A 27,103-nucleotide genomic window follows, 5' to 3' on the forward strand; every position below is an offset into this window, starting at 1 on the left:
TAGCCAACTTCACTTTACTGCTTAACTCGGCCTGTCTTCAAACCGCTTGTTATCAATCTACTGGTCAGATGAGCAGAACAGTGGCAAATGGAATTTAATTCAGAGAAGTGTGAGGTAATGCACTTGGGGAGGGCTAATAAGGAAAGATTATACACATTAAATGGTCGGTCACTTAGAAGTGTAGATGAACAAAGGGACCTTGGAGTGCTTATCCACAGATCCCTGAAAGTAGCAGGCTAGTTGGAAAAGGTGGTTAAGAAGGCATATGGAATGCTTGCCTTTATTGGCTGAGGCATTGAATACAAGAGTAGGGAGGTTATGCTTAAATTGTATAATACACTGGTTAGACCACAGCTTGGAATACTGCTGGTTGCCATATTATAGGAAAGATGTGATTGCACTGGAGAGGGTGCAGAGGAAATTTACGAGGATGCTGCCTGGAACGGAGAATCTTAGCTATGAGGACAGATTGGATAGGCTGGGTTTGCCCTCCTTGGAACAGAGGAGGCTGAGAGGAGACCTCATTGAGGTGTATAAAATTTTGAGGGGCCTGGATAAAGTGGATAGCAAGGGCCTATTTCCCTTGGTGGAGTGATCAATTACGAGGGGGCATAGGTTTAAGGTGTTAGGTGGAAGGTTTAGAGGGGATTTGAGGGGGGCTTCTTCACGCAGAGGGTGGTGGGGGTCTGGAACTCACTGCCTGGAAAGGTGGTAGAGGCAGAAACCCTCACCATATTTAAAAGGTACTTGGATGGACACTTGAAGTACTCTAACCTGCAGGGTTACAGACCTAGAGCTGGTAAGTAGGATTAAACTGGTTAATCTCTTGTTCGCTGACGCAAATACGATGGTAAGTACTTCAGGGGATCTAATACGGCCAGTGTGGTCTCCTGGACTAGTTTTGATCGCCTGGATGGGATTTTCCCAGATTTTTTTTTCCCCCAATTGGCCTGGGTTTTTATCTTTTTTTGCCTCTCCCAGGAGATCGCATGGCTCTGGGTGGGTTGGAGTGTAAAATGTTGCGATACATGGGGTATCGCAGTTGTGCAGGGTGGACTGGTTGGGCTGGATGCTCTTTACCTGTCCGCCATTGTACATTGTTCGTAGGTTTATATATAACTTTCAGGGCTGCTGACTGAGGGCTGTGTGGCTCTTTATCGGCCGGCGCGGACACAATGGGCTGAAATGGCCTCCTTCTGCGCTGTAAGTTTCTATGTTTCTATTTTTCTCCATGCCCAACCTCAGGTTTAGGGATTTGTTGCGGAATGTTTGAAGACTTCTTGACAATAGAGGGTGGGGGACATGGATACTTCTGACAATGGCAGGATGAACAAACGCGCCAGTTCTCACTTATCATTGCATTAGTGTAATTTTAATGTCTGCCATAACGTTGAGCATGTTCCAGCACCTAGTCTCTAATTAGAGATTTTGAAATGCTGTGTAGAAATAGTTCATCATTCCAGCCTCTATTATGTCAGAGGGAATGTGGTACAATTAACTGATAAACTCATTTAGTAGAATATTACTTTCAGTAATGGATATCTGTTGTTTCCCCTTTCAAAAGAAACGCATTTTTTTTCCAGCAATTTTTCTTAACAGCCCTTTGTTTTTATAAAGCTTACTATACAAGCATAAAGTAAGCTATGCCTTAGCATGCCCCACTGCAGTGCGCCAGCATTGCTGGAATTCAACAGATCATACAAGTTCAAGCTAATTTGTGGTTACCTGCGCAATGGGACGAAGAGGTTTGGTACAAGTTTAATACAAACAATCACAACTTAATGAAGTTTTCTTTTGATAAGTGCTTAGTCTCCATCGTGGCATTATACTTCCGTCGGGTTTACAGATTATTTCCATTTTGACTTTACTAGGTTTTATTTTCTTGCTAAATATTGTTTAAAAATCATAAATATATTTGTTTGAAACAAAGAATGCAGAACATTTTTTTAAACAAACAAAATATACACAAATAGAAATCATTCAGTGTTCTAGGCAGCTTTAGCCACTTGCTTTGATACAGCAGAGTTGCAGGTTTAAGTTCCATCTCTGGTTTGCACGTAAACCTGCCCAGCCACAAGTCCCAGCCAGGTCCGGGTTAACATGCCTTGCAATGGGAAGAGCAATTCATATCTTGCAAGGGGAATGAAACTTGACAGTAATTCTCAGCTTGTGGCATTGAGCTTTTGACAACTGAGCACAAATAAGCATTGGCAAAAGCCAAGTGGAGTGTATGACCCGTTTGCCTAGACTGCAAGCTGAAGAGGGTTATTGTAATGTGATTGGGTGTGGGGAGAGAGGAAAAGAAAAGGCAAGAATTTCTAAATTAGAAATGTCAAAGTTTTAAGATCATATATATGAACCAAATGTCTTTGAGGGATTACTTTGGCTATAGTTTCACAAAAACGGACACTTTTTTTATTAAGTATGTTTTAATATATGTTTATAATGTAATATCCAACATTAGAAAAGGAATTTAAATAATGCAGAACTATATTATTTAATTGTGTATTGTTATTTAAAAGTACAAACAAAGAGTTTACCTGTTGAGTATTGCTCACATTTTGCCGCTAAAGCGCAATAAATCTATATTGAGTAAATTTTTTAAAAATCAACTGAGAGCAACTTTAATAACAGTATAAAATAAATTATTTCTCTCTGCAACCTTTACATACATTCTGTTGATAACCAGCTCATTGAATCCTCTCTCAAACCGCTAATGAATACTGGCCCCAGTTAAGAGCTAGATTATCTTGTGATGTCAAGCATGAATTACCATTTCCTAATTTGCGTGCTCTTTGTATACCACCTATGGGTCCAGCTTTATCAAATTGTTGCAGAGGATACAAATTCACTCAGCTGTAAATGCTAATCTTTCTGTGCATGTGCATACGCGCCAACCTGAAAGACCAACAAAAGTTGGCCAGCAGTTCGACAAAGCCAACACAGCCCCAGAAAACCTGACAGCTCAAAAACAGTTCTGATTATAGACCTATACACATATGAAAACAAGGAGTTTAACTGTGCGGTGGGACATGGGCTTATAGATCTACATAAATGTCATCAGTTTTATTGCAGTATACAAAAGGACAGATAACAGTATGGCAATTTAGAAGTTACTGAAAAATACACGCATGCTGAAGCCATGAGGATTATTTTCTATGGGGGCAACATTTCAAAAATGTTGCCAGGACTGCAAATTTTAGCTCTGAGGAAAGATTGGATAGGCTGGGGGTGCAATTGGGCTATGTCAATGACCTGGCTGACCAAATTTGGGCATCCCTTAGTCTGAGGGCACACTTTGGGTGAGTTGCACCTGTCCAGTGCCACGGGAAAATTGCTCTCTTAATTTGGTGAATTAACTGGCATTTTGGTGCTACTATGATTCTGAGTGTGAATCTCACTATAATTTTTTGAATTAAATAAAACACATCATCAGTCTAACCCTATTCTGGTTCCAAGTCTCATTAATTCAAGAAGTATAATGACAGGAATTGTCAAGTAAAGCCAGCAAATACGTTCATGACAGGATATGTCCACCTTGTCTCAAAGAAGTAGCTGCAACCTGGACTGAAGAAAATAAACCACCACATAAGGCAATAGCCAGGCTTTCCACCCCAAAGTTCCTTATAAGGAAAATAAAACATTTTTATAAACTGCCTTTTATTTTATATGTATCTTCTTTAAGGAAAGCACTAAATAAACGCACACGTAACTGGGAATCTCGGAATACAACAGCTCATCTTAATTTACTGCCCCAAGCTTGATGCAACAGACAATGCAAGAAAGTCATGTTTGATTGGTTCTAATCACACCAAACAACAATAACCATTTGCATTTATAAAGTGCCCTTAACATAGTAAACATCCCATCTAGTCCTGTCACTCCAGTCTCACTTTCCAAATGATCTGAACTATATTAAAGATCTACAGTTCTAGTTTAAAAATATTTTTCTTCTAAAACACTGATGCATGACTTGAAAAGCTGACAGTTGACACGTATGCATATGCTTTTGGGTTAGGGGAGAGGCCAACCACATTGTTGCACTTTATGTTAATATGTATTCTGGACAAAGTACTAAATTAATTTGGAAGTTTTCTCAAATCTCTTTGGAGTAGCATGCTCTCTAATTCCTAAAGCTGCTGTTTTTTTACCAGATTGTGAAATTAATTTTCACATCATTCAATTCCATTGAAGACCACAATGATATTTTTGCAGTACAATTTCGGTATTAATTTCTTTATGAACACTTTGAAGACCTGTTATGGGGACTAGTACTTTTCACTTAATTTTGCAATGTTTAACAGCATTTGTCTTCGGGCATGTAATTGTGTGTGAGCGATTAACAGAGGGAGGGATGGAGAATGAAGAAATGTCTGGGAAGCTTCTCAACGTTTTATTTAGAAAAGTCCCTCAATCCACAATTCTGTTGTAAGAAAATGCAATAATAACTGTTAGGTTTCTCATTTATGAAGTCACGAAAATTGTGTAGTGCTCAAGGCCTGAAGTTTTGTGGCCGAATCTTCATTTCAACTTGTTTCAGTGAGTAACTTGAACCATGCCAGCCGTACCATGTGATGCCATCAGAGTTTTGGGCGTGCTGACCTTGACGATAATAAACTCCATTCAGATTGGAATCTGTGCAGCAGTTGTACCAGTAGCCACCTGCAGTCGAAAGGACAGTGAGTTATTGCATATATTGTGAATATCCTTTCTTGAGAGCTAGATTGGGGAGGCAGTAGAGGTGAATAGTGCTCGTATATTCGAGAGAAAGTGATGGAGTGCAAATAGTATTTTTAAACTTTGGGACCAGCCTGGTGCTTCACAGTGATCTTTTCCAGTCCTGTGCATTTTTATGTAACAATTTTTTCTTTGTAATGTATTCAAATATAACTGAATTCTGCAATATATTGTCACAATTCGTATCAAACATTGGTATTAAAAAGCTGTTCTATTCTTGATCACATTTTCCCAGTGTAATAAATTGCCTGCAGACTTTGTGAACATTGCCTTCTGTAACATTAACAGGTCTTTAGTACAGCCCATTACAAAAAATGGGAATGCAAGATGAAAATGCCATGACCCATCCAGTGCCTGAAAACATCTTGTTTTCTTTTGTTTACTGATCGGTACTTACCTTTGCGGAATTGTACACAGTCGTCCACACACTTGTCGTTGTCTTTATCCTTTGTGCTGAAGGCAGTGTTGTTATGGTACTTGAGTGAGTCCCGTCCAGCTGTCCCGTTGTAATTTCCAATTATTAATCTGTAGCTATTCAATTCATTGCTTATCGAAAAGTAGTTGTATTCAGCATAACAAGTACGTCCTTCCCAGTCCTGTAGTTATATAGAAAGAAAGACAGATTCATATCCATATAGCGCCTTTCCAGACATCTCAAAGCGCTTTACAGCCAGTGTAGTCACTGTTGTAATGTGGGAAACGCGACAGCCAATTTGTGCACAGCAAGCTCTCGCAATATGATCGTGACCAGATAATCTGTTTTAGTGATGCTGATTGAGGGATAAATATTGGCTAGGACACCAGGGATAACTCCCCTGCTCCTCTTCGAAATAGTGCCATGGGATCTTTTACGTCCACCTGAGAGTAGATGGGGCCTTGGTTTAAAGTCTCATCCGAAAGACGGCACCTCTGACAGTGCAGCACCCCCTCAGCACTGGAGTGAGACTTGAACAGTATAGGTCAAGTCATTAAACAGTTTACTTGCACCAATATAAATTGGTATTAGCATACTGTAGAATATTAATGAGTATATTAATTCACATTTAGTGCACACCTCTAAATCTGTACGGTAGAAATGTAAGTATTAAATTTGCTACTGTTTCCAATTCTGTTCATTGAATATTTCATCTGAAATAAAATTAGCTTGTCATAATTTTGGGTAAAATATATAAATGAAAAGTCTAATGAGTTACCTCCATGTCTATCCTGAGTATACTTGGTTGCCTGGTTAATCGAAAAATGTGTTCATTTCCCAACCAGAAGTCTCCACGGATGTTGCCAAATCCTCGCTTGTACTGTTTCCAGTCACGATTGAAAGAGGTTAGGCCAGCTTTGCGACGTTGTATAACGGTCCAGCCACCACCTCCAGTTTCCATGTCGCAGTACACCTAAAGCAGTTCAAATGATTATTTAAGTAGACATGGGGAGTATTCTTGAACACTGAAAAATATTTAGCTAGACTTTCATTCTATTTTAAAGAACTGAGCAGATTCAAAGCCATGATCATATTGAATGGTGGTGCAGACTCGAAGGGCTGAATGGCCTACTACTGCTCCTATTTTTTTCTATTTTCTAAAGCCTCATTCACTAGTCTAAGTTTGGGCCAGTGCGCTTGCAATGGTATTGCAACCTCAAATAATGTTATTCTAGCATGGAGAATTTTGATTCGAATTTTCTGTTCGGTTAATCCTATTGAATACACCATGTACTACAATTGTATATTGGAAGTTGAGGAATAAAGTAGCTATAAGTGTTATTTAACCATTCTTGCCCTCCATTTCTCAATTAATTCTTTAGCACCATCAGAACACATTTTCATCAAAAATTTAAATTAGAAACAACTGCAAATGCTAGCAAAGAGAAACAAAAACACAAAATGCTGAAAAAACTCAGCAAATCTGCCAGTAATTGTAAAGAAAGACGACAAGATGTTGTTTCAAGTGTAACCTGAACCTCAAACATTAACTTGTCTGTTCTCCTTTTACAGATGCTGACTGTATATTTTCAGCATTTTGCATTTTTCTTTCATTAAAACTACATTCATTTCATGAATCCTTACAGTTATAAATTAATTAGAAAGGTGTAATAACCACCATGGTAATTCTTAACTCGCTTCAGTGCTTTCTTCCTGGTGTAGAGTACGGTAGCTATTTGGTCTGGTTTCACAGACAATGACAGAGAAAAGAATGAATGAAAGTTTCCTGCATGCAGTGAGTATCATACATTAACATAAATTTTGATCGCTGATACAGGCACGATTCTAACTTGGAAAAGGACCTCACAAAGTGGAAAAAAATATAAATTACTAAAGAGCAGGCCACTCTTCATTGTTGCTCATATACAGCTGGAGTAATGGTTAGATTTAAAACTCTGGATTCTTAAGCAATAGGAAGACATATTCCATACTCCACAGGTAAAATCCATAAAATCGTAGGCCAAATTCACTATGTTTGAAAAGATCACAGTAAAATGAAGAAGCGATATTTTAGTATTCACTGAACAATTATCACAGAGTAAAAAAAATTCACAAATGATAAGTAACGAGTGACCTGTGTATTGCAGTCATCACAATGACCGTGTTCAACAGATGGCTCTGTATGTTATAAAACTCAGCAGGAGTAAATCACTTCCAAAAGATAATGGCCTAGAAATCCTGGTCGAGGTCTTCCTACGGGCGAACGACAGAAAAAGGGAAAAAAGATGCGCACCTACCTGTTCCTGCTGCGCCCATGAGAGATCCCGGTCTTGAGGCCTCCACTCTCTGCGCATCGGAGTGCATGCATGTCGGGATGTCGATAAGCTGGAGCTGGAGTCAAATGGCTCTGGGCAGCTAATCCAGGTACAGTATTTTCTCATTCATAATAATGGGAACTCCGTAAGTAGGAGTTCCCATTATTATGATTGAGAAACAATCCCCAAACACCCAAAACAAAAATTAAAAAAAAGAAAAAGTATACCACATATTTAAGATTAATGTAAATTAAAGTTATTAATGTCATTAAAAAAATATTTTTCTGATTTTAAATGTTTTAATTTTTTTTAAAGTTTTTTTTAATTAGGGTTTAAAATAAACAACTGTTGTGGGCAGAATTTTTAAACAATAAAATTTTAAATTCTATTTTACTATATTTTTGTATGTTTTAAAACTCTTACGCCTGTAAAAGTAGGCTATGCACCTGCTTTTATCAGGCACAAGAGTTTTCAGGACATTCGCTGGGCAAGAGATGGGCAAATACCGCAATCTTGCCCATGTGAATGTCCTGGCTGTGGAGATACATTTGATCTGTCAAGCCAGAACTTGACAGATCGGAAAAGCCATTTTTCAGCGTGTGCACATTGTGTGCTGAAAGCCGGCTTTTGCGATGCCTTCCCGGGTTCGTACACACTCCGTACAGATCCAGGCGGCCGGGATTTCTAGGCCAATATGAATAAAAATAAAGGAAGTTTATTTTAAAAAGCATCACCTCTAGTTCTGGAGTTCCCAGGAATTCATCTGCAGGTAACTTGTACACACCAGATATTCGATAATTCTTCTGGTACAGCGATGTACAGTCATACGTAGCATCTGCAAACAAAAGATTAAAGACTGCATTACTGCTCCAGAATGCCCGAGTATTAAATCGAACTACAGGTATTACCGCACTGCAGCTGCATATGAGCAACAATGAAACGGGTGGCCGCCTTTTTACACGTATCTTTTTTTTAAATCATTTTTGTGAGGTCCTTTTCCAAGTTAGAACAGTGATCGAAGTCTGTTCGTGCATGGAACTCGCTCAAGCAGGAAATTTTCATTCATTCTCTTCGCTGTCGCTGTTTATGAAACCAGACTAAATAGCTACCATACTCCACACCAGTAGGAAAGCACTGAAGCGAGTTAAGAATTATTATGGTGGTTTTTATATCTTTCTAATTGATTTATTAGCTGTGGGGAAACCATGAATCTTAGCAAATACAGCATATATACAAGTCAATTTGAAGTATTCTGTATAGACTATTGCATCATATTGTTCCAATCTAAATTTTCTACCCAGTAAGTTGACATAGTTAACCTGAAAATGCAGACGTGTTTTGCTTCAACTTTTCTGAATTAAGCTGTCCATTTATCCTGATTTAAGCTTTGTTTTTACTTTTTCTTGTTTAACCCTTGTCCCTTTCATCAGAATGTACAGGACCCACAAAAACCATTGTGGACCATCTTCTGAGTCCCAAAGCTTATTAAGTCTTGCACTCTGTCTCTCCTACCTCTTGATCCCTTTCTCGGCAAAATATCCATCTAGCTCCCTCTTGAACTTGTTGATACTAGCAGCCTTCACAGTCCCACCTGCTGCAAGCAATTTGTTCCACGTATTCACCACCCTCTGTATAAAGTAGTTAAATCTGAACTGCCTGTTCACCTGTCCTCTCCTGAGCTTAGGTCACATCTCTCTCTTTATCCAGCCCACCTGAAAAGACCCCGTCCTACTCTTTCCTTGCATTTCCTATCTGCTACTGTTGCAGGTTAGGAAAAAAAACATTCTCCTGCACGTTTACATTTGAAGAAACAGTAGATTTGATCAAATTTGAGTGGTTAAATATCGTTTTCTGTTTTTAAAACAGAAGGAGCCAGTGAGTATACTTGCCCCTTGTTGATGGAGAGCGTCCAGCCATGCCAATTTATAGTTTTCTTTGGTAATATGCCGACAGCAGCAAATGAGTTATTTAATCTTTGAGTCCACCAGCTGTAGCAGCCCAGGCTAGCCCCAATTGTCAGCTATCTACTGGTTTTTAAGTGTAGAGGTCAATGCAAACCGAACTAACATCACGTGTAAGCACTTCATATAAACCTATTTTAATGTCAGTTTGCAAATAGTTTTTGATGTAACTGAGTTGGAAGCATTAAAGACACACCGATGATTTTGAAAGTTTTGTGAAGAAATGGTTGAGCTAACTTTTACCCATAAGCATGTGGTAAGTTGAAAGTTAATTGGGGATTTAAATTTTGGTTGCTGTGCAGCTGTTTAAAGGGATTTTTAAAGAATGGGTTTGAGTCGTGCTGTGTTGCACTAGGTGGGTGCAGCTTCATGCCCCGATTCCCCAGATAGTGTAATTCTGAACTCAGCAGTGGCAAGCTGTAAAGCAAACTCTGACCACATCAAATTCTTTCTGCAGCAGTTTAGGTATTCTTCTACTCATTTGAATGGTTCCTAAAAATGGTTCGTAAGCAAAACTGTGGCCTGCCAAATGAGTAATGGATTGATTCAAGTGAAAGTGCAGAACCAGATTGTTCAGTGAAAGTTTAAGTAAATATAAGTGCACTTCATAGATTAGACACAGAAACAAAAAAAGGGCAATTAGGTTATTTCCAGACCTAGGTAAGCCAAAAGAAAGGTTGAATATCTGTTAATATCTCCAAAAAAAATACAGCAAGGAAGGCTTTTAAATGTTTGAATAACCAAAATAATAATCTCATTTTGGTCCTGAAGGTACTTAATACGATTTATAACAAACTAATTTTTTTTTTACGATTACTGCCTGTTCTGAGTTAACTGATTTGAACTGGAGCACCAATTGGGGACGTTGCAGTTGGCACCAGGACTCCTGGGCTAGGGCAGACAAACATCAATTAAGGTTCCTGGTTCTGATCACACTCCTGCTGGCAAAGCTTCCATGGGTAGATGCTGGTTGAGGACAGGATTGGGCTCTCTGGTGATGCCTTCCATGGTCAATTAGGCTGCTGATATTAATTGCAGGGGTCTTGCATGAAGTATGGATGTTTGCGCAAGGTACTGAAGATCTATCACTGAAAGTGGAGCCATATCCCAGTGAGGGGCAGCGCCTTCAGCAAAGAAAATTAAGAATAATTTCAAGTCATTGAAACTTTTTAGGAGGATTTTCAGGTACTAAGTAACAGCTTGACCGAGTGTGGCAATACATTGGAGATAATTGTATTTTTATCCCATTGATGTATTGGTTTCTGCTGTCCGTGCCATGGAGGTGAATTTTGATTTGCACAGTCGCAGCATAATCAAAATCTGCCCTTTTAGCATTTTCAATGTAAGGTAATGAAATGTCCTCTGAGAACTTGCTAGGTGTAATCCAGCAGTTGGATTTTTGTAGGGGCAGCCTGCCTGGATTATTAGATACTCAGTCTGATGCAGTGATGCATTTAGACAACTTGATTGCATCTTGATGAAAATGGTGTATATCTCTTGCAGATAGATGGGTCTTTTTGCCTTTCCAAGTATCCACATTTTCTTCAATGTGGCATCTGCCTAAATAATTTCCTTTATAATTATAAGTAGAGCTTGAGATGTGTGAAACAAATAACATACAACACTTTTTTTTTATTCGTGTACTTATTGACCGGGCGATGTATTTGCTTTAATGTTGTAAACCTGTCTTGAATACGGAAACTGGGTGACAGCAATTTGGAATCCTACTGCCTCTAAAAGTCATTACTGAGAGTGGCCTGGCAATGCAGTAATTCAGTTCTTCCTATCCTTAAATAATAATCTTTTAGCGCATTTTTCTTGCCCCCTGTTTTTCTAAACTTCTACTGAAGCCATAGACTCCTGCTGATTATGAATCCACAGTTGAATAGCACAGTTCTCTGCCTCAACCAAGTGACCATTCTTCATGAGTGAGCCGAGACAGTAAGGGCTGCTAGCATGCTGTTCAATCAGAACCTATTACTGCTGAGCCTGAACCTGTCTTCAACCACATAGTTTTTTCTGATCAAACTTTAATGGAATTATTTTGTAACTGCAGGCTTCTGCCATCCACAGCTCCAGAGTGTGGTCCATCAGATGAGATGTTACAATTTGCAGAATTTAATGTATAAATGAAAATGGTTACACTATTTTAAATGCCGTCACCTTTTAAAATCCAGTCGCATTCTTGGTCTGTTAAACATATCTCTCGACACCATTACATTATAAATCACTGTGCGACTTGTCAACTGTTATAATCAGCTTTAGTGTTTCACCCTGATGGCACTGGAATGCTTGAATGCCTCAGATGTTAAAAAGTCACTTCTGACAGATCGATTTACAAGAACTGGAGAAGCTATTTAACATCTCATTTCCTTGGTTAAACATCATGCCTAGTAGGTCCACTTACCTCCCTTGGGGCATCTTTACTCTGGGCAAAAGATACTGTGTAATATATATATATATATATGTATGAAACTGGCAAACTAATTTCCAAATTTCAGCCAGATTCTGCTAAGTGTAGCATACTGTGGTCTAATAATGATATCTCACTTCTGTAAATATCAGAACAACCAGAAAAAAATCTTCGGATAGATGTCTGTTTTCAATACATATTGATGGCAGAGAGGTGTTGGTTAAAAATGATACAGGTGTGGAGCAATATTGTCTTATCCAATTATTTGTGTAACTTAAAAAATAAACTTAAGCAAACTTAACCAAATGGATAAGTAACTTTCACAAAATAGGATTGTGTGTTAGATTGGTGAAATGATTTTAAGAATGGATTTAATTGTTACTTTTCTTAGTTACTTTGAAGTTCAGTTACTGTTATTTAGGGAAACACAGCAGCCAATCTGTGTACAGCAAGATACCACTGGCAACAGTGAGATGAATGATCAGTTAATCCATTTTGGTGATACTGATTGAGGGACCAATGTTGGCCAGGACACTGGACAAACTCCCTACTTTGGAAAAAGTGCCATGGGATCTTTTGTATTTGCCTGAACAGGCAGCTGGGACCTCACTAACATCTCACTCTGACAATGCAGCAGTCGTTCAGTACTGCACTGATGTCTGCCTCATCTTGGAGTTGGGGTTGAATCTACAACTTTCTGACTGAGGCAAGAGTACTATACCAAGCTGCCACTTTTGTACTACTGGATTGGGGTCTGCAAATGACTGGGTCTTCATCCATGACAGCACTCCACAGTGTAAACAACCTGGCACTTAGCATCGTAGATTCATGAAAATGTGGATCTATGAATGTGCTGTTGGGTCCAAGGATAGCAGTTTCAGTGAACTAAACACATGGGCACCATTCTGGCACTCTAGCTCTCCATATTTCACAGCAGAGCCCAGAAACTGACTCCCAGCGTTCAATGTAAAAGGGAGAGTGGCGCACTGGATTTGCTTTCTCAAAACCGGATCAAAAATCCAATAAATATTAAAATCACACTGATTTGCAGACACCATCTGACTGCTGTTGGAGTTTAGGTAATGTGCAAAGTGGGAGCCTCTCGTGTATTGTTTTCAGATTATGACACAGTAGCTAAGGTATGCCGTGTGGTCTGCTTCACCAGCAGGTGAGAATTTAAGACTGCTGACGTTTCTTGTCTGATTTGACTAGGTGTCTGATAGAATCATGTGAAACACAGACTCGGGGTTCTGAATGGAATGTGTGAGTGTTCTGTCCGTGGACTCCAGCTACAAGTGTGAGCTGCAAGTAACCTATTAAACCTGCAGCTCTAGAGGGCAGGATCTGGTAGGCACGGGTTTGTATTTTGAGACCAGAGGTGTAGAGAGCACTTCTGCTACTAGATAGTTTTCAAATTCACAATAGTTTGTAGTTTCACAATAATCCATCAAAGCTTTAGAGTATATTCTGTTTCGGTGCATCCCTTGTGAGTGAACAGAAAAGAGAGATCCTGACTATTACCCACAGGACAACCCCGGTTCACAAATTACAATATTTATATTGTTAAACACATTCTATAATCCTATCATTATCTCTTCCCCCTTTCAAGGGTAACAAGGCTTGCAGTCTAATTTTAAATCTAGATTACAAATAAATTCAGTCGGTACATTAAAATCTGATAGAAATGGAGTAGTATTTTTTTTTTTAAGTACAATTTCATACGAGGAGACTGTTTCTGCTGCAATGATGCAGTTCTACCTTATAACAGAAAGCGAGAACAAACTAAACTGCCAGTATTTCCTTCTATCTTGTAACGTGACTATTGCAGTTGATCAAAAAGTTCTTGTAGTTTTGAAATAAAAATAAATGTGAATACTGCAACATTTAAGTGGAGAGAATTTTTTTGAATATTTCTGATGTGTTGCAGTCTGTTCAGATTGGTGCAAGTATTTTTGTGCTGAATCAGGATGTCATTTGAACATAATTAATAGCGCTCAGAGGCAAAGTCAATTTAAATGAACCTACTTTATCCGTCCTACAGTTACTTGGAGGAGCTCCATTTCATGTACTAGTAGAGTTAAATATATTGTGCATCATAACCAAAGTGTTTCAAGAAACTAGTTGATTTTGTTTTATATACTAACCTATGAAAGTTAATTTACTGTTGGTTCATTTAAGAAATTATAAAAATTGGAAAAAACACATTAAACACTTTATTCTAGTTTAGTATGCTCTTGTAGGAAAAATACATGCTGTGATTAAATGGAGTCAGATAATAAAACAGTAATTAAAAGTAAAAACTGGTTCGGAGCCTTACATTAACAAATGGATTTTAGAGGCATTGTCAAACTTCATTGGGGTGAGTGGGTTCAGAGGCACTTGCATTTTTTTGGAGAAGAGCAATTGTGATTTTCTGTTCCATGTTGATGCTTGATTTATTCTTTTGCAACCGTAGTCGTCATAATTGAGAGTTTTCCAAATTATTTGAGTTTGAATGAGATCTCGCTCAAGAAAATTGGGAATGCCCAGACCACATTATACAGCTGTGTTTTGTTAAGTGGGAATGTGGCTTTCATTTGTCAAATTTTGTTTGATAACGCTCCTGTGAAACGCCTTGGGACGTTTTACTACGTTAAAGGCACTATGTAAATGCAAGTTCATATTTGATCAATGTGAGCTGCTATGAATTGCTTCATCATAATACTGAAATACTAATGTGAAGTTTTAACTTATTGCTTCATTTTAATTATAATGAAATAAAAATACTGTTTTCAAGCAGACTAGCTTTGAATAGTTCCACAAACTTCCGATCACCTTTTAAAGCTTAAATTTACAGGCTCATGATTGTCTGTGTTTATTCATACTATACCTAACCTTATGAACAATAAATGCATTTAATAGCATCTCCATTCCCATCCCTTCCTTCCCAGAACAGTCTGCCCTTACCTGCCGATGTCTGCGTAACTGTTTGGGCTGCCTGAAGCTGAACAATGTCTATCCGATTGTTCACTTCAGAGTATTTTCCTTCGGCTTCTGTAATGCGAGATTCAATCTGCCGATAGCCATTTTCCACTTCCATCATCTGCATGACAACGTTTATCCAGTCGGTCTCCTGTTTCCTACTGAGCTCGGTAAGAATGCTGGTCAGGTTGGCCACCTGGATCTTCAGCTCTTTCAGATCATCACAGCAGGTGATGAGCTTCATAATGTTCACTCCTCCCGCTGCCCCCCTTCTCCGAGGAGCTTTCTGAACCCGGCTGTAAACCGGAGGAAAATTGCAAAGCAGAAAAATTAACAACAAAAGCCAGAGGAAAATTTTGACTGGCATCTTTTGAAATTAATGAATCTAAGAAACTACTGTCTTTGGGTTTGAAACTGTTCGATTACTGTTGCAAAAACCGTATAACAGATTATCGAAGCCACTAGTGTTCTGTCAGCTACCTTGTCAGAGTGCTTTAAAGTTTTTTTTTTAAAGTGCAGAATAGTTAGAAGTATCTTGATAAAAATGTTCCTCTTGTGCACACTTTATCCAGTGAACGTTGAAGCTTGCTGCAGTTAACTTGAAGTATTCCTGCAGTGTCCTTTTCAGAAAAATGTAAGCAGTCTTGAGAACAGCTTAGACACAGCATCTTAAATATCTAATGCATGTGTAGTCGGCGCCCCTCCCACTCACTGCACACATGGCAAGCTCCTCCCAATCCATCAATTAACCTCAGGTGCTGACAGGAATGTGGGCTGGAGCTTTTTTGGGGAGAAGGATGCCTTTTGTTTGAGGTTTGGCCAGCAACGGACCTCCCAGTCCTGTCGACTTTTCCTGATATCATTACCAGGGGTGGGGGGGAGACAGCACCAAGTTTATGCATCATTTTTCCTTTTCCTATAAATGCACTCTGTGGTGAGTTCAAATATTATTCAAAGGTATTAGTATAGTTGAGAAACAACTTTCAACAGTATAATCACAAATGTTCACATTTATCGTGGTTAAGTTTCAATGAGTTTTTAAACGATACTACATTTTATCTAAATTTAATGTTGGAATAAAGATTTTTTTTTTTAAAGTGCCCCCCGCAAAATAAAAGTCAGCAATGGATCCTTTTTGTGTAGACAATATTCCATAAGTTGGTCACTTTAAACTGTAATTAAATATATGAACCCAACATATTGTTTTACTTATCTACTTGTGCAGATGATCTACATTTCATTGCGTTTAGCCACAATATGTGGCTCGTGCTACAGATGTATGCTGCAGTCTTCATTTGGAATCACAATATTTTTAAGCAGATTTGATTTTATATTTTGTGGTATATATTACATTATGTTTAGCTAAAATGAAGATAAACTTGTTTAAAGTAACATTATAAACAATAAATTGAAGCCAGCTTTTTTAGAACCTGGGATACTCAAGTAGCAATTCAACAACTGACATATGGATCTAGCTGAGTATTTGATGCCCTCAACACTGAACTTTCATTCTACACTTTCAAAACGTAACTAATAATCCTCCAGACTCATGCGCCCCCTCCCCCACTGCCATGGGCAACATCAATAGTTCATTTCATGAAGACAAAGTATACTTGGGGAGGTAATTCACACTGTAATTTATCTCTGTGGCTGTACAGTACATATGCAAAGGGGTAAGGAAAGAGTATTGTTACAAAACGTTTTCATTGATTTCATGACTGTACTTTTTCCTTAGCCCTCTTGCATGTGTACCATAACCAAAAACCTTTCTTCTTAATATAGTCTGTCTGCATCTCTCATGCCACCTCCAAAGCCCAAGTTAATGTATTTCAAATCCTCGATGCTCAACTTCTCTCTCTCGTTCTCTTAGCCATCTGTAAATTGCAACTCATTTAGAATACCTGCATTCTTCATCTTCACAAAGACCTACAGTCCCCACCCTTACCAAGCTACCCTGTCTCTCCATGCCCAAGCGAATTTACTTCAAGATCCTCATGTATCCCTTCATGCCTTTCCCCTACTGTACTTCAGTGATCTCCAGCCATCTGCTCCTCTGACACCAAGTTACTCCTGGTTATCAACTCATTCTGTTCTACCATAGGTAGTCACTCTTTCACTCACTGCACCTACCTGTCTTCCTGTTTTCAAAAGCCTTATTACACTTCTCTTGGCCTGCACCTTTTACTCTTTTCCCCCCCCAAACGTTTTCTCGTTTTCTCTCGTGCTCATCATCCACAGTTTTTCCTCCTCAATGTAAACTGCTTTGAGAATTAGTTCTGTACAGGAGGAGTACGACTGAAAGTAAATCTTCCCCTGATGTGATCTTGGAAGATAATGTTTCATTTCTTGAACACTTACTACATCTCCAATTCACAAACTGTCTCCATGAGTGGAAAAATAAAAATCAATGCATTTGAAGAAAAAATTCCTTTAGTCATATTTAAAGAAAAAAGTCCTGTTAACATCAACCATGTTTTAATTGAAGTCTTTGAATATATAGAACTTGCTTATGATTCCCAACCCCCCCCCCCAAAATGCATGCATTGTTTGAAATTAACACCAAATTGTGGCAATTTCTGTTGCAGCTTTTAAATTGAATGGTTTAAAATCTTTGATTGGCTACTTGTTAACAAGTCTTGAAAAACTTTGGCATTTTCCAAATGTTATAGCAATTTTATGACTGAACAGAACATTCTATCAGACAAAATGCTAGTGTTCTTTCCATTTTCCCCCCAGTGCTGATTAGTTGTGTGCAACATCCTGTCTCCTAACATTTACTACCCGTCAATCACCAGTGCCACTCGCCATTAGTTGGCAAATGTTTAGTATTAATTTTTTATTTCCTTCCTCAGCGTCTCTTCTCTTTTTTCCCCAGACTGCAACACCATACACCATTTCCCCCAAAGAAAGCACAGCCAAGTAATGTACTCTCATGCATCTCCACAGAACCTCATTCAGCCAGCCACTAGCTGCAGACTGGTTCACCTTCCGGCGTAAACATTTTTCCCTTTTTACAATCCTTTTTTATGAAGTGCCTTTTACCACAAAGCATGAAGCAGTTGTTCATTTAGAGTAATGACGTATATTTTTAAATAAAAATCCGTTGGTGGGCTGAAGAAATAAGAACTCCATAATCTGCATCCCCAAAAATATGAAGTATTTCAATTAAATTATCCACAATGGCAGTAGTTCTAATTGTTGTTTTCCTGAGCAACAAGGGCATCAAAATCTATGCATAATGAGTACCGATGGCTGAAAAGAAAAATTGAGAACCAGATTCACTGTAGGGTGGCCATGAATTTGATGAAGGTTCAATATTGTGGCTTTTTCATAGCAACGGAATAGTAACCTTGAAATGTTCAATTATATCTCCTCAACCTTCTCTGCAGCCTTGGACACGCCTGACCACACCGTCCTCCTCCAGCGCCTCTCTATTGTCTAGTTCTGTGGGACTGTCCTCGCTTGGTTCCACTCCTGCTTATCCTACCACAGCCAGAACATCTCCAGCAATGGCTTCTCTTCTCGCCCTCACACCATTACCTCTGCAGTCTGCCAAGGATCTATCCTTGGCCACGTCCTCTTCCTCAACTACATGCTGCTCCTTGGTGACAATATCCGAGGACATGGGGGTCAGTGTCCATATGTACATTGATGGCACCCAGCTCTACCTCACCCCCACCTACCTCCGCGTGATCACATTGCTTGTCCAACTTCATGTCTTGGATGAGCTGCAATTTTCTCTAGTTAAACATTGGGAAAGCCAAAGCCATTGGCCGCAATCTTTGTACTCTTGTCACCGATGCCAGCCTTCTCCCCAGCCACTGTCTGAGGTTTGCAACCTCGGCTTCTTATTTGACCCTGAGCTCACTTCAAACCCCTTATCCACCCTATTACAAAACCCACCTGCTTCCTGAATGTCGCCCACCTCTGCAGCTGCCTCAACCTATCTGCTGCTGAAGCCCTCATCCATGTCTTTGTCACCTCCAGAGTCAACTGTTCAAATATTCTCTTGGCTGGCTTCCCATCTTCCATGCTTCATAAACTTCCGGTCATCCAAACTCTGCTTCCCGTATCCTATCCTGCACTAAGTCCTGCTCATCCTGGTGTTTATTTCCAATTATTTACTTACTTGTACATTATCTAGTAATTTTCAACTAAACCTGTGCCACTCTGCTCATTGTTGTGACTGTCACGGTGAGTAAGCAGTTATTCAACTTGAAATTAAAATGCTTATCAATGTAGCATATTATCTGCTTTAAATGGGGAGCATTTTGACAATTCCATTCCACATATCCTGTAACTCCTTAAGCGGCTATCTATTCCCCTTATTATCCACATACCTTTATTGTTCTTTTCAGTTTGGATTCAACATCTGAACCAATTCTTTCCTATTCCTTTTGTTGTCTTTCCTTGGAGCTTGATTGTCAAAGACCATGATGTAATTTAATCCCCTTCTTAAGTGCTTTGATCACTTTTTTTCTATCAAAGTTGAATTGGAAGTGATGCCATCATTTCTTCAGAAGAAGTTTAACATACCCGTCAGCACTCCAGACTCCACTGTAGTTTCAGAAAAATTGCTGAAACAACAAGTACACAACACTACAGGTAGAAGAGTGACATTTGCTTTCCTTTACCTCTTTTTTCCCCACTTGCAATGATTATGGTTGATTGGAACCTTTCATTTTACTCTCAATTTGACTTGCATTAATTCTTGATTTTCCTCACTCTTGCCCGTCCTGTAAGTTTATCAGCCTGTATGTAGTTATTTGTAGGTGATACTCAAATTTCCACAAGTGGTTAGTTGCACAAGTAGTGACTTCCCTCAGCTGTGCTTAGAATAGATCAAGCAGTTGGAAATGTATCTGGGCGAGTTGGGCAAGGTGCTTTACACAAGGGATCACTGAGGTTATCACAATTAATAGTCAGCAGGTGAACAATTATTTTCATCTAAAGCTTGAAAACTTGCATCCATGAAATAAATGATAGGATTTGTGCTGGGTTATATGGTATTTGTTAGGCTGGGTTTTATGTTTGGGCAGGTCAACCTCTTGTGGAAGTATATTTAGTATATTTGTGTTTTTAAGTTTGGACCTATCATTAATTATACAATTATGGATAATTGGGAGTCAAGTAAGAAAGCTGTCTTTTACTCTTGGGGTTTAGATTGCATAAATTTAAGTGACTTTGGAATCATTTCAGCAGTTAGACTAAATTAGAGCACTATTGCATCTGCTATACCATATACTGTAATCTTTGCAAATGCAAGTTAAAGTGGTGCTAAATTATACTGATTGAAGACTATGAGGAGCTAATGTCACTCAAAAATTATGTAATGTGACTCACGAGGATATAATAAGGAATTTAAATTGCAGGTCTAAAGCCTAATTGTAGGGCATTTAATTTGATGTGCAATATGAGTTTTCATTCCATCTACGGTTTTTAATGTTTCTACGTGGTGAAGACAATGGCCCGGATTTTGCGGTAAAAATAACGGTGAGGCTATCGGCGCTCACAGTTATTAAAGAGTAAATCTACACCCTTAGAGTAAAAGACCAGGCCAATGAGATAATCCACTTCCATAATCTTTTTCATTGAGACTGATCATCATAGGTAGTCCTTCGGTATCGAGGAAGACTTGCTTCCACTCTTACCGTGAGTTCTTAGTGGCTGTACAGTCCAATACGAGAACCACAGTCTCTGTCACAGGTGGGGCAGATAGTCGTTGAGGGAAGGGGTGGGTGGGACTGGTTTGCCGCACGCTCTTTCTGCTGCCTGCGCTTGATTTCTGCATGCTCTCGGTGACGAGACTCGAGTTGCTCAGCGCCCTCCCGGATGCACTTCCTCCACTTAGGGTGGTCTTTGGCCAGGGTCTCCCAGGTGTCAGTGGGGATGTTGCACTTTATCTTTGGAGGCTTTGAGGGTGTCCTTGTAACGTTTCCGCTGCCCACCTTTGGCTCGTTTGCCATGAAGGAGTTCCGAGTAGAGCGCTTGCTTTGGGAGTTGCTTTGCTCGCTTGCTTTGAGACTGATATGTTGAGATGGATAGCAATTGGTCCCTTCCAGGCCCCTCTAACTCTGCACACTTGGAGCTCGGAGGCAGGGCTGCCTGTTCTGATGACTCTTCCACCTATCCCCAATGTGGGAAAGACATCCTTCCACTTTGCACCTTCCATTGGTTGCTGAACCAAGATGGGGAGCTTCCATTTGAGAAATCGCAAATGCAGATGTTTAGTACTCCCACAGTTGTGGAGTACCGTCTGTCACAATACTAGGTTGCACCAAGTTGTGTCTATTCCATGTATCTTTGTGCTTGGACTACCATACAGATAAATTGTATTGATTGCACAATGAAAATAGTAGGAGTCCTTGGGCTTCAAAATGTGTTATAGACCATGAAATAGATACATGTCCTGCAGATGGCTGGCTGACAGTCCTTGAATGGGTTAATTTAGCAGTAAAATAGGCAAGTAGGGCTTGCGGTTAGTCTATCTTTTAGCCTGTTATACACTGTGGAATGGACTGATGGGCACTTCAAATAGCTGCCAGTCAGGGCTGCTGGAGTTTGTGTCACGGAAGTCCTGGCCAACATTGAGTTTAATAATGAGTTTTCAGCAGTGATTAGGAAACTCTTCTGTTTTATCTATGCCATCACCTTGTAGTGCCATGGTCCAAGCTCTGAATAAAGAACAGTCCATGCAGTTCGAGAGTGGAGGTAACTATTTTTGAATAAAGGGCTAAAGGAACATTTAGTTTAGGTATAGTTGCACTCCTACTGAAGAATATATCACTCCTTGCATTTGGTGATTTATTAAAAATTATACAATTCCAATGTTGAAGAGAGAAATATGAATTCTGTACAAGTGTGAGGAATGACAAAAGATGGTAATCAGCTATATAATTTTATATTTAATATTTGCTATTGTATCAGGATAAATTAAAAGGAATTTGTGATGGTAATGAAGTTTCTCCTGAATTCCTTCTTGGATTTATTTAGTTCAAAATGAATAATGCTGGATGTCCGATCTTGCTGAAACAAGTGGTTGCTAATAAAGTACAGTGTTTTTTAAAAAAAAAGAGGTATCTAGTTGACCACAAAAGCAAAATATTCGGTGTCGAAGAATAGAGGTGTGGTGGCTGCTGCACCATTTCATCCAAGGGAAAAATGCTCTGTGCAGTCATAAAATGGGTCAGTTTGAAACAGTCCTTTCACCAGTTGAATTAAGGTGATCATTGGCCCTCTTCAAGATGTTATCTTCAGATTTCAATGTATGCATTTTCTTCATTTCAGCTTCAGTGTTCTATCTTAGTGTATATTTCTGTGCCTATGTCTCTTTCCTTTTCCCCACATATGTAGATCTGCAAGTGTGCAAGAGTATTACATTTCTGAATTTAAAAAAGCTGGCTTGACTAATGCAGGCCAATGTGGCTCTTTGAGCCTTTAGCAACAGAGTAAAGGGGAAAAAACTACATCTCAAGCCAAAACTCATCAAGCTAATGTGAATTTCCTGTTAATTTTGGTGCTATAGGGGTACCTAAACCATTCACTGTACTGGCAGTTTAATGCTGCTTGGTGTGAAAACTAAATTGGGCTAGTGACAAATGTAAGCACTGTTGGAATTATCCTGAATGAGGTTATCTGAGAGGAGTTTTAAAACAGACTGTGGATTGATTTTTGTCCCTGAATCCTGCTTTTAATTGATGCATAATTATTTTGATGGTTGGCCTGTTTGCCCCTCTTGATAACATCCAGTCTTTCAGGTCTAAGATTGGCACCCTGCAGCTCTGGAGTGCAACTACTGTTTCAGTGTCCGTGATTTCTACACAAGTTAAAGACTGGTGAAGTGTGAGATTGAAAACATTAGCTTTGTCTGAAATTCCTTTCAACATTCTCTGTAGTTTCTCCAACAATATTAGTCACTGTTGGCCTGTATTTCAAAAGCACTCCCTATTGGGAGATACTTTGCACATCGTCATCTCTTGAATTGTTACATTAAGTAAACTGCATAAGTAGAAGTCTCATGCTGCAGGTGTCTGATCTTTTATAGGTTACACAGATGTTTGAGGATGACAATTAGACCAAGAGACCACTGATCAGAAGAGTATTGTTTGGTCTAATGCAATTAGAGAAAATTACGTAACTTTGTAATTGATAACATTGTTTTTCTAAGCGTAAATATGACGTGTGCACAGGTCTGGATTTAGCGGGTGATTATGGTGGTGCAGTCTCAGAGTATGCCGTTGTACCTCCTTTGAAATCCACAGCAAGTTAAGGATTTTCACTTGCGCTTGCAGAAATCCAGAACTTGCGGTCTGTCATTGTACACGTTGACAGGCCATCTGTACCGCCCAGGAGAAAGCAATTGCTGGCGGAGAGTTGAACTATTTGCCCAGCGAATGGCTAGGAATTGCTTAAGAAAATTTTATGGTTGATGCATCGAAGCCCAGGAACAATTTCATATCGTAAATTATACATATATACTGTATCAAATTAGTTTCTCCAAATATTGGCCCAGGTAAGAGTTTTAATGTTGAAAATTATCAAAAAATTTAAATTTTTGTGAGTTTGGTGGAATGAAGCTAATTACGTATTACATTTCAATTCTACAAATTGTAATTAGATCCGATTTCAGGATTCCATTACATCTCATTCTGGGGTTCCCTGTGGAAATTATTAAAATCAAATTCTGCTTTGTGATTGGAGAACAAGGCTCAAATGATACCAGGTACCCTTCTGCATCGCCTGCGATCCGTGGGCCATTAGGCTGCAATCTGCCTTGCAGTGTCAGACCGCAAATTTTCACAGCCTCGCTGCCATCAGATACACCTCCGACCGCAATTGTTGGCCCATATTTTATGGCTGTATGAACTGTTAAAGGTGGGTAGATTTGGGGAATAGATAAGAAATTGGCTGAAGAGTAGGAAACAATGGGTACTTGTTGAAGGAATCATGTCAGAATTTGGGGATAGTACTGAGTGGGTGGCCCCAGGGCTCAGTGTTGGGACCACTACTGTTCCTAATTTTCAAGAACCCATTTTCAAATTTGACCAATTTGCATGGTACCAAACTAAGAGGTGCAGTGGAAACAATGCAGCATTTCGCAGCACTGCACTGAATTGTCAGCCTATACTATGGCTGTATATAGTGACACCACTATTCCTGGCCTGAATGGAACCCCACCGAGTTCCTGCCGTCCTCTCTCCTCCGATCCCCTCTCTTCCGATCCCCTCTCTTCCATTCCCCTCTCCCCTGTCCCCTCTCTCTGCCTCCTCGCTCTCGCTCTCTTGCTACACAAGATAAAAGTTCACGGGGTTGGGGGTAATATATTAGCATGGATAGAGGATTGGCTAACTAACAGAAATCAGAGAGTTGGGATAAATGGTTCATTCTCAGTTTGGCAATCAGTAACTAGTGGGATGCCGCAGGGATCAGTGCTGGGACCCCAATTATTTAAAATCTATATTAACGACTTGAATGAAGGGACCGAGTGTAACGTAGCCAAGTTTGCTGACGATACATTGCTTTTCCTCCCATCTTTGTGTGAGGAGGACAAAAAAACCTGTAAAAGGACATAGACAGGCTAGGTGAGTGGGCAAAAATTTGGCAGATGGAGTCTAATGTTGGAAAGTGTGAGGTTATGCACCTTGGCAGAAAAAAATCGAAGAGCAAGTTATTATTTAAATGGAGAAAAATTGCAAAGTGCTGGTACATGAAACACAAAAGTTAGTATGCAGGTACAGCAAGTGATCAGCAAAGCCAATGGTGTCTTGGCCTTTTATTGCAAAGGGGATGGGGTATAAAAGCAGGAAAGTCTTGCTACAGTTATACAGGGTATTGGTGAGGCCACACCTAGAATACTGCGTACAGTTTTGGTTTCCATATTTAAGAAAGGATATACTTGCTTTGGAGGCAGTTCAGAGAAGGTTCACCAGGTTGTTTCTGGAGATGAGGCAATTGACTTATGAGGAAAGGTTGAGTAAGTTGGGCCTCTACTCATTGGAATTCAGAGGAATGAGAGGTGATCTTATCGAAACGTGTAAGATTATGAGGGGGCTTGACAAGGTGGATGCAGAGAGGACGTTTCCACTGATAGGGGAGACTTAGAACAAGGGGGCTTAATCTTAGAATAAGGGGCTGCCCATTTAAAACTGAGATGAGGAGGAATTTCTTCTGAGGGTTGTAAATCTGTGGAATTTGCTACCTCAGAGAGCTGTGGAAGCTGGGTCATTGAATAAATTTAAGACAGAGATAGACAGTTTCTTAACCGATAAGAGAATGAGGGGTTATGGGGAGCGGGCAGTGAAGTGGACCCGAGTCCATGATCAGATCAGCCATGATAGTATTAAATGGCAGAGCAGGCTCGAGGGGCCGTATGGCCTACTCCTGTTCCTATTTCTTATGTGTTCTCTCTCTCTCTCTCTTTTTTTCTCTCTCTGCCCTTCTCTCTCTCTGCCCTTCTCTCTCTCTGCCCTTCTCTCTCTCTGCCCTTCTCTCTCTCTGCCCTTCTCTCTCTCTGCCCTTCTCTCTCTCTGCCCTTCTCTCTCTCTGCCCTTCTCTCTCTGCCCTTCTCTCTCTGCCCTTCTCTCTCTGCCCTTCTCTCTCTGCCCTTCTCTCTCTGCCCTTCTCTCTCTGCCCTTCTCTCTCTGCCCTTCTCTCTCTGCCCTTCTCTCTCTGCCCTTCTCTCTCTGCCCTTCTCTCTCTGCCCTTCTCTCTCTGCCCTTCTCTCTCTGCCCTTCTCTCTCTGCCCTTCTCTCTCTGCCCTTCTCTCTCTGCCCTTCTCTCTCTGCCCTTCTCTCTCTGCCCTTCTCTCTCTGCCCTTCTCTCTCTGCCCTTCTCTCTCTGCCCTTCTCTCTCTGCCCTTCTCTCTCTGCCCTTCTCTCTCTGCCCTTCTTTCTCTCTGCCCTTCTTTCTCTCTGCCCTTCTTTCTCTCTGCCCTTCTTTCTCTCTGCCCTTCTTTCTCTCTGCCCTTCTTTCTCTCTGCCCTTCTCTCTCGCCCTCTCTCTCTCTGCCCTTCTTTCTCTCTGCCCTTCTCTCTCTCTCTGCCCTTCTCTCTCTCTGCCCCTCTCTCTCTCTCTGCCCTTCTCTCTCTCTGCCCTTCTCTCTCTCTGCCCTTCTCTCTCTCTGCCCTTCTCTCTCTCTGCCCTTCTCTCTCTGCTCTCTCTCTCTCTGCCCTTCTCTCTCTCTCTCTCTCTCTGCCCTTCTCTCTCTCTCTGCCCTCTCTCTCTCTCTCTCTCTCTCTGCCCTTCTCTCTCTCTCTCTCTCTCTCTCTCTCTCTCTCTCTCTCCTTCTCTCTCTCTCTCTCTCTCTGCTCTTCTCTCTCTCTCTCTCTCTCTCTGCCCTTCTCTCTCTCTCTCTCTCTCTCTGCCCTTCTCTCTCTCTCTCTCTCTCTCTCTCTCTCTCTCTCTCTCTCTCTGCCCTCTCTCTCTCTGCCCTTCTCTCTCTCTCTGCCCTTCTCTCTCTCTCTCTCTCTCTCTCTCTGCCTTCTCTCTCTCTCTCCTCTCTCTCTCTGCCCTTCTCTCTCTCTCCCTTCTCTCTCTCTGCCCTTCTCTCTCCTGCCCTTCTCTCTCTCTGCCCTTCTCTCTCTCTGCCCTTCTCTCTCTCTGCCCTTCTCTCTCTCTGCCCTTCTCTCTCTCTGCCCTTCTCTCTCTCTGCCCTTCTCTCTCCTCTCTCTCTGCCCTTCTCTCTCTCTGCCCTTCTCTCTCTTCTTGCCCTTCTCTCTCTCTCTCTGCCCTTCTCTCTCTCTCTCTGCCCTTCTCTCTCTCTCTCTGCCCTTCTCTCTCTCTCTCTGCCCTTCTCTCTCTCTCTCTGCCCTTCTCTCTCTCTCTCTCTCTGCCCTTCTCTCTCTCTCTCTGCCCCTCTCTCTCTCTCTTTCTCTCTCCTGCCCTTCTCTCTCTCTCTCTCTCTCTCTCTCTCTCTCTCTCTCTGCCCTTCTCTCTCCTCTCTCTCTCTCTGCCCTTCTCTCTCCTCTCTCTCTCTCTCTGCCCTTCTCTCTCCTCTCTCTCTCTCTGCCCTTCTCTCTCTCTCTCTCTCTCTCTCTGCCCTTCTCTCTCTCTGCCTTCTCTCTCTCTGCCCTTCTCTCTCTCTGCCTCTCTCTCTCTGCCCTTCTCTCTCTCTGCCCTTCTCTCTCTCTGCCCTTCTCTCTCTCTCTGCCCTTCTCTCTCTCTGCCCTTCTCTCTCTCTGCCCTTCTCTCTCTCTGCCCTTCTCTCTCTCTGCCCTTCTCTCTCTCTGCCCTTCTCTCTCTCTGCCCTTCTCTCTCTCTGCCCTTCTCTCTCTCTGCCCTTCTCTCTCTCTGCCCTTCTCTCT

General features: G+C 40.6%; 2 protein-coding genes across 2 annotated transcripts in view; one reads left to right on the forward strand and one right to left on the reverse strand.

The window, feature by feature from the left end:
* mtor (mechanistic target of rapamycin kinase) overlaps positions 1–27,103 on the forward strand; it is a 269,702-nt gene that overhangs the window by 135,591 nt on the left and 107,008 nt on the right. The gene's annotated exons all lie outside the window — the stretch shown is intronic.
* Positions 4,493–15,169, reverse strand: angptl7 (angiopoietin-like 7). Its single transcript, XM_070874035.1, has 5 exons — positions 14,788–15,169; positions 8,202–8,302; positions 5,931–6,125; positions 5,135–5,333; positions 4,493–4,662 (listed from the first exon to the last, which is right to left on the reverse strand). Exons 1-5 carry the CDS (start codon positions 15,167–15,169, stop codon positions 4,493–4,495), a joined length of 1,047 nt encoding a protein of 348 aa, XP_070730136.1.

The sequence above is a fragment of the Pristiophorus japonicus genome, unplaced genomic scaffold (assembly GCF_044704955.1).
Source record: "Pristiophorus japonicus isolate sPriJap1 unplaced genomic scaffold, sPriJap1.hap1 HAP1_SCAFFOLD_650, whole genome shotgun sequence".
Taxonomy (NCBI): Eukaryota; Metazoa; Chordata; class Chondrichthyes; family Pristiophoridae; genus Pristiophorus; species Pristiophorus japonicus.